The sequence below is a fragment of the Elephantulus edwardii genome, unplaced genomic scaffold (assembly GCF_000299155.1).
Source record: "Elephantulus edwardii isolate Elephantulus edwardi_28Jun2011 unplaced genomic scaffold, EleEdw1.0 scaffold00010, whole genome shotgun sequence".
NCBI lineage: Eukaryota > Metazoa > Chordata > Mammalia > Macroscelidea > Macroscelididae > Elephantulus > Elephantulus edwardii.
The window spans coordinates 22,595,133-22,604,003 of NW_006399760.1; the positions used below are offsets into that span (position 1 = coordinate 22,595,133).

Consider the following 8,871-nt stretch of genomic DNA (forward strand, 5'->3'; position numbering starts at 1 on the left):
CTGACATACTGATCACAAAGCTATGACTAATTTAAGCCTATAAAATGGGAGAGATTTAGTGACACAATCACTCCAAAATCATTAGAAGACCAAGGAGTGCCCATTTGTCATTTTATAATGTTATGTGATAATCTGTAATTGTGTAACTTAAAAGAGTTCTTTGTACTTCAGTTGTTAATACCTGAAACTGTTTATTCTTATTTACCATAAAGAAAAGAGATATTCACTCTTCTCTTTGATTTTAGAACAAATTATCCTTTGATTTGAGAACAAATGATAAAATTAACCAGTGTTTTTATGAGAAACAGACGGAAAACGGGGGAAACTAGGCTAGAAAGCAAAGCACTATTGTGTGGGAATTCAAAAGTTCTGTAACTTGGGATTTTTAAAAATGTTTTTGACTAATTGACAACAGGCTCTGATAACAGAAAATATCAATGAAGTAAACCCAGATGACGGTATTTCCTCCCACTTCTTAAAAGCCCCCAACATCTGGTGATCTGATGCAACTGAGAGGGACTGCTTACGTTTCAACTTTGTGACTGACTCTGTCAGAGCCAAAAGCTGCCTAACTGTGTTAGACCTTAGTTGTCCCAGAAGGACAGCATTTCCGTGCCAGGCCAAGGGTGGAACCACTGACATCATTAATTCTGAAGAGACTCCCAATCCTATTCCCAGACAATTCCTGGGTAAAATCCCTGCCTTTTGAATCCTCGGTTTCATCTTTCCATGATACCCTTTGACCACTGCTAGCAGTTGGCCTGACTTTCAGCCTCCTCCCTCCATTCTCAGCTGTAAGAGGTGGCCCAGAGTTGAACAAAAGCACACTGGGATTATATGCCTGGATTTGTATCAACTGACCCACTGGGATACCCTATTTTAACATTTCTATGCAGGCTATGGTGGTGGACCAGATGTTAAGAGACGTGGGCTCAAATCACATGTTCTCAGAACCAGAGCAAGAGATGGGCTTATAGTAACTATCTAGTCCTATCATCACTTGATAAAGAGCCAAAGGACCTTCTTGGATGTTGACTCAGTGGAGTGGAGCCGAGCACTGAGTATGACTCTGCAACTGGTAAACTATGTGGCCTTTAAGCCAATTCTTTGTCTCCTTTAAGTTTCTGTTTCCTTATCTGGAAATTCCTGATATGTGGCAATAATAACTGCTAGCATTTACTGTTTATTATGCATCAGACACTGTGATAAGTAGTTTATAATCATTCCTCATTTAATATCCTAAGTATGTACAAGAGCTGTTGTATAAATCTGAAATTTGGAGTGCAGTTAGAGAATTTACCCCAAATCACACTTCTAGAAAGGGGTAGAGCTGGGCCCCAAGTTAAGGAACCTCCAGCTGCAGGACACTCCCATCTCAAACCTAAACCCCAAATGCCCACAAGAAAATTACTTCCGTTTCTTGAGAATTCACTTTCTTGGTTACAAAATCCAAATATCTATTACTTAATTCTATTGCTATTGCAGAGTTGTATGTGTTTAAAATGAGGTAATGTTTGTGAACAATACGACAACAACTGTGTAGAGCTCTACCACCCCAGGATATCATTACTATTATCACTAGTAAAGAGGCAATATGTGGAGTAGAAAGAGACTGGAATTCAACACTACCTCATCTGGGTTTGAGTTCCACAGTCACCAATTTCTGAGTAAGGGATCATACTCAATTCACCTAACATCTCAGTGATACTCCTCTCATCTGTGAAATGAGGATACCTATCTCTCTGTAAAATGCCTCAAGGTCTCATTATGAGAATGAAATAAAATTAATATACAAACTAAGAAACAATAGTCAAGTATCTATGAAAACATTCTGAAAGCCCAACTGCTTTCCAAAGGCAATGTGACCGTATTTTTAAACATTAGTCATACCTTCTTCTTTTTCAAAGGTGATGAGTGCCTGTCCTTTTTTTAATTCATAAGGAACAGGTAAGTTCACTTGAAATGAAGAGGAGATATTTGAAAACTGGCTGTCATTCTCTGGATTCTCTATGGATATGAATTTCATCTTTGTTTCAGGAATATCTTCTTTAATCTAATGCAAACATAAATGTTTGGTTACAATTAAGGAAAGAAATAACTTAAGTCCTTGCTGTTGTTGTTGTTAGGTGCCATCGAGTTGGGAATGATTCACAGCAATCCTATGAACAAAAGATATAAAACGAGTCCTTCCCTGTACCATCCTCACACTTCCTGACACATAAGAACCCACTGCAGCAGTCATCATATCAATCCATCTGGCTGAGACACTCCACCCTTCCCAACACCATGTCCTTCTCCAAGAAACAGCACCTTCTAGCAGTATGTCCAAAGTATGTAAGGCGAAGCCTCATCATTCTTACATCCAAAGAGCACTCTGGTCGCACCTTCTCGAATACATATCTGTTTGTTCTCTTGGCTCTCTATGGGATATTCAGTGCTCTTCTCCAACACCACGGCTCAAAGCTGTCAAATGCAGATGACACAACCATAATTTATGAAATCGAGGAGGGCTTGAAGCACTCATTGCGAAGACCAAAGAATGCAGCCTTCAGTATGGATTGCATCTCAATGTCAGGAAAACAAAAATTCTTACCACTGGACCATTAGGCAGTGTCATGATGGGTGGAGAAGAGATTGAAATTGTCAACCACTTCATCTTGCTTGGATCCACAATTAACACCCTTGGTATCAACAGTCAGGAAATAAAGAAATGCATTACACTGGGAAAATCTGCAGTTAGGAACCTCTCCAAATTATTGAAAAATAACGATGTCAGTTTGAGGACTAAGGTGCATCTGAGTCAGGCCATACAGTCTTTTCAATTACTAGCTATGCATCTGAGCCCTGAACAATGAATTTAAAACCTACCAAAGTTAATATGATTTGATCATCCAATAATCCATTTTTCTTTGATTAAGAAAATCTCCACAGAATACGGAGAGCAGAGAGCAGGGTCTCATTTAATATCTTGCTTTGGGCCATGTAACTCTACTCAGTAATGACATCAAATGTTGTTCCTAGAGTATTAAATGAAATGTACATATAAGCAATAAGCATACAGTTTTTCACTTTCCTAATAAATGCTTAAACTAAATATCACACAGTATTTTATTCTAAAGTCTACATTGTTCACATAGATAAGTACCTTTCAAGTAACTGTGCCAATCACAAACTATTTCACAAGGAAGTTACAGGATGTTGTGTTTAATCTCACTGCAAAAAGATACGAAATATAGTTACATATATACTAAAGTGGAGGTAGAGCATGTTACCTATTGGACTAGAAAGTCCAACATCAGTAGTTCATATCTATCACCCACTGCATAGGAAAAAGATAAGGCAATCTTATCCAGCAAAGATTTATAGCCTCAGAAATCCAATGGAATCAACTCAACAGCAAGCATGGGCAGCTTGTGGTTTCAAACACCTTTGCTTTGGAAATATAATTCCTTACCACTAAGCCATTTAGAGTATCCTACATGGATCGGAACCAGTTGAAAATACTATGGCTTGGAACAGGTGCACCCTAGTCTTTCAGCTGACATAATTTCTCTTTAGCACTTGGAAAGGCTCTTGACAATAAACTTTCCCAATATTCAATCTAGTACGTTCTGGAGTGTATAAGAAAGCCCGACTTTAGTACCAATCACTGTGTCAGACAACAACTCTCTTCAACTCATTGGAGTTACAAACTCTCTGGAATGGTAAAGTGCATCAATAAGGTTGACTGATTTCCAAATGTCCTCAGTGGTACAAAGTTATATGATCCTGTCTCTAGCCTGAGAAGTAACCAAAATCACAGCAGAATATTCTATTCGATGTCATCCCATCCCATAAACACAGTGAACCTTACTTATTCATATCCAATATCCCTTCATTTGGAAATGGCCACATTTCTTGGCACAGCCTGGTAAGCACATTTAGGGCTACATCTGTTTACTGAAACAAGTCAACTGATATTCCATCAATTCCTGCGGCTTTATTATTATTTTTTTTTTGCCAATGCCTCCAGTGCAGCTTGAACTTCTTCCCTTATTACCATTAGTTCTGATCACATGCTGGCTACTTCCTAAAATCGTTCTATGTCAGCCAATTCTTTCTGGTACAGCGACTGTGAATTTCCTCCATTTTCTTTTGACACTTTCTGGATCATTCAAAATTTTGCTCATAGCATCTTTCAGTATTGAACTTGAGACTTGAGTTTGCTTTTCAGTTCTTTCATCTTAAGAAATGCCAAATGAGTTCTCCCCTTTTTATTCTCTAAAAACAGCTCTTCGCTACACATTTCATTGTAATACATTGTTATATCGAGTTTCCCTTTAAAATCTTCTGTTCCTCTCTTTTATGTTGTGATTTCTTCCCTTTCTTTTTACTTCCTGACATTCTAGTAAAATTTTAATGTCTTCTGACATCCATTTTGGTCTTTTTCTTTCTCTTCTGTTTTTGTAATGACCTTTTGCTTTCTTCCTGCATGGTAGCCTTGATGCCATCCCACAACTCAACTGGATTTTGATCATCAGTGATCAATATCTTTACTCTCTTCTTGAGACTGTTTTTAAATTCAGGTGAGATAAATTCAAGGTCATATTTTTATTTTTGTGGATCCGTTTTACTTCAACTTCAAATTAACTACTGTGGTAAGAGTTTATTGTATAAAAGAGCTCCCTATCCATTAACTTCCTCTGTCAACTGAATGAGTAGGAATATGCACCATAGAGTATGCTAGCCTATCCATAAATTAATTGGCTAGTCTCATCAATTCATTATGGAAATGATTAGTTTCGCCATTAAACTGAGCAGATCCAGCAGAGAATTAGAGGAATCTTCTCCACCAGCAAGAGAATATAGTATGTCCTTCGGAGCCAGAAATTCTCGTTATCAGCCAGACAAGGGCCTATGTGAGCAGCAGCCGTAGTAGCCAGACAACCAGGGAGGTGGGGTGGGGTGGGGGCCTGAAGAGCCACAGTTTGCAGGACTAAGAGCTTCGTAACACTGGCCTGAAGTCAAAAAGTTCAAGACTGAGGTGCTTGCAAACATATTTCAGAAGCTGTCTGGACTATATTCTGCTACTAACTTGGATTATGACCTTTTTTACTTCCCAAGTGCAGTTCTGTGTGGTCTGTGAGCTACCACATTAGATTCTGGACCCAGTAAAGCAGTAAGAATGATAGTGGGATGAGTAAAAAGAGATGCAGAGGCAGGGAAGACATGTCTGACCTCATGGATTGTTAATGTTGTTGACCAATATAGGTCCCCTTTGTGACATTTTAGTAAAGGTCAGATATGGCTGTACTCATGTGTTCCTTGCTATTTTTACAACTACTTTGGGCATGTTATTATGTGCTGTCACTTTGACTAGGACTCATAACCTCCCTATGAATAATGGCACTGAACTTTGCCCTATGCTGAGTCAAACTGTCTCTGACACACCATTGACCCCATGCCCTCGCTGCCACAGGCACTGTCAATCAATCTCAACCGTGGTCTCCCTCTCCTGCACTGACCGTTTATATTTACAAGGATGATATCCTTCTCCAAGGACTGGCCCCTAGTAATAATATGCCCAAAGTATGTGATACAGAGTTTCAAAATCCTTGTCTCCAAGGAGCAAATTTGATGCTCCCCAGAAGAGGCTCACCCTCTAAAGGATAAACCTGTTTGTTCTCTTGGCAGTCCATGATATATTCAATACTCTTCTCCAGCACCACAGCTCAAAGGAATCAATTCTTCTTCTGTCATCCTTAGTCTTCAATCAGCTCTCAAATACTTAACAAGCAATTGCTTGGATCTTTAGACTAACATATGGAGAAGTCCTTGCCAACAGATGTTCCCAAAGAAACTTGTCTTTGGATTTACGGATTTCTGGTGCCAAGGGTGTAGTGGTGTTAACCTAAAAGTTGGCATTTTTAAGCCATTAGTTAGCCCCTCTGGTCTCCAGCTACCTTAACTGAAACACATGGTCTTACAAATCAATATCAGCTGTGAGACTAGTATAAAAGAAAGAGTACTTCCCACACTAAGCAGCAAAACTTGAGGAGAACAATACTTGAGACAATCAAGGCTTGTGGCAGCAAGACCCTGATGAGCCAAAACCCTGGTAGTGGAGAGACTGGCGTTGCTGTGGTGAAATTGTGGCAAGGGGTCTCCTGAGGCTTCTTTCATTTGTGCCAGCCAGCCACAGTTAAAGCTTTGGTTGTTTTTGCCAGATGATTGAAGGAGAAGCTGACTTATAACAGCTCTGAGACAAACCTTGTTGGATAATTTGGATTTGACTGCTAAACTGACACCAGAGCGTAGACTAATTGAGAAATTGTGCCTCAGGACTGTTGGGCTAAAACTTGGATTTGCACTCTTTGTGGTATTCTTTGTCTCACCTACTCTCCAACTTCCATCCCTAATACACTCCAATGTTGGTACCATAACTGTGAGTTTTTGAGTCAGCAATGAATAAACAAACCTCCCTGCCTTGCTGTTGCTGTAGCTCTAGAGGCACCATGGGGCTGGGCTACAGACTCTTGACCTGCTTTCTACTCTGGGGCAGTGAGGGTCTATGCTATCCTTACTCCCTCTGCCCCTTTCAGAGAGACGCTCATGGCCCTGCACCCCTGTGTCCTGTTTTCTCCACTTTAGACAGGAGTTGATTATGGATCTGAGCAAGATAAAATCATTAACATTTTCAATCTTTTCTCCATATATCATGATACTACCTGTCAGACTGGTGGTGAGGATTTCTGCATTCTTGATGTTGAGATGCAATTCATAATGAAGGCTGTGTCTCTGAACTTCTTCAGCAAGCCCTTCAAGTCCTCCTCACTTTCAGTGAGCAAGGTGTGTCATTTGTATGAAGCAGGTTGTTGATATGACTTCCTCCAATCCTGATGCCACATTCTTCTTTATTAAGTTCAGCCTCTCAAATGATCTGTTCAGCATATAGATGGAAAAGGTATGGAGAAAGGACACATCCCTAATGCACTCCTTTCTTGATTTTCAACCATAAAATGTTCCCTTGCTCTATTCAGACAACAGCTTCTTGATCTAGGTTTAAATTTTGAATGAGTACAATCGAGTGTTCTGGAATTTCCATTCTTCTCAGAGTTAGCCACAATTCATTGTGATTCACACAGTCAAATGCATTTGCATAGGCTATAAAACACAAATAGACTTCTTTCTGTACTCTCTGCTTTCAGCCAAGATCCATCTGACATCAGCAAAGATTATCCCTAGTGCCACTGCCTCTTCTAAATCCAGCTTGTATTTCTGGAAGTTCTCTGTTGATGTTACAGTCATTTTCTGTAATCCTCAGCAAGATTTTGCTTGCATGTGATATTAATGATATTGTTCTATAACTTCCACATTCTATGGGATCACCTTTTTTGAAAATGAAAATAAATATGGATTTCTCCACATCACTTAGCCAATAGCTGCCCTCCAGATTTTTTTTCCACAACAAAAATGTGGTAAGCACATCCAGGCCTGTACCTGTTTGCTGAAATATGTCATTGGTATTCCACCAATTCCTGAGGCCTTATTTTGTTTTTTCAAATTCCTTGGAAATTTGTAAAATGACATCATGCTTGGAAAGGTGGAGCTTTGCTGAAAGAGAGGAAGTTCAACAATGAGATGGACTAACACAGTGACTGCAGGAGTGGACTCAAGTATGTCAGAAATGATGAGGATAGGACAGAGTTCCGATCTACAGCTCACAGAGTCACTGTGAGTTGTACATGACACAGCAGCACCTAGCAACAGTTTGAGCTTGTACTTCAGTTTGAACTTGAATAGCTTCTGGTATGTTCCACTGTCAGCACCTGGCCTAGTTTTGACTGCTGATATTGAACATCTCCTACAATTCTTTCCATAGATATAGTCATCTAACCAAGTAAAGAAAAACTTTTACAACCAAATAGGCAACATCATGATACATGGTTAGAAAAGATTGAAGTTGTTAATGATTTCATCTTACTTGGCTCCACATCAACATCTTAGTATTAGCAATCAAACAAAAAAGACAAGTGGGGAAAATCTGCTCCAAGTACTAAAGAGCAATGATGTCAGTTTGAAGACTAAGGTGAACCTGATCAGTGCAGGGTCTTCTCAATTACATGCTAATAATAAGAACAACAACTGCAAGATGAAAGTTTACTTCTCCAACAGGGTAAAAAGGAAACCATAGACTAGGAAAAAATATTTGACAAGGACATATCTGATAAGGGACTCATATCTGAAATTTATAGAATACTTCAGCATTTCAACAGAAAAAGGTAAACAACCCAGTCACAAAATGGGCACCAGATATGAAAAGACACTTCACCAAAGAAGAAATTCAGATGGCAAACAAACCCATGAACAAATGTTCAAATCTACAGCTACCAGAGAGATGCAAATCAAAAGAGCTATGAGATATCATCTCACCCCAGCAATAAAAGCAAAGTTTAACAGAGCAGTAAATAACAAGTGTTGATGAAGTTAAGGAGAGACTGGAACCCTTATACATTGCTGCTGGGAGTGTAAAGTGGTATAACTTTTTTTTAAAAAGTGGAAATAGAAATACCATTTGACCCAGCCATTCCACTAGTGGGAATATACCTAAAGAAACCAGAGCTGCCACTCAAACAAACATATGAGCACCCATGTTTACTGCTGCATTATTCACAAAAGCAAAAAGATAGAAATAATCCAAGTCCCCATCAACAAATGAATGGATAAGAAAATTATTGTATAGTCATACAATGGAATGCTACACAGCACTGAAAAATAATGACTTCATAAAATATTATACAATATGGGAAGACATTATGATGAGTGAAATATCTTAGTTACCAAAAAACCCCAAATACTGCAAAACACCACTATTATAAAGCAGGACTGACA

At 39.0% G+C, this 8,871-nt stretch overlaps 1 protein-coding gene across 1 annotated transcript in view; it reads right to left on the minus strand.

Moving 5' to 3' along the window:
• The window catches only part of NMI (N-myc (and STAT) interactor), a 21,932-nt gene that overhangs the window by 10,644 nt on the left and 2,417 nt on the right, over positions 1 to 8,871 (minus strand). Inside the window, exon 3 of the mRNA XM_006880815.1 lies at positions 1,891 to 2,053. Within this exon, the coding sequence (XP_006880877.1) occupies positions 1,891 to 2,053 (163 nt within the window). The remainder of the gene's footprint in view (positions 1 to 1,890; positions 2,054 to 8,871) is intronic.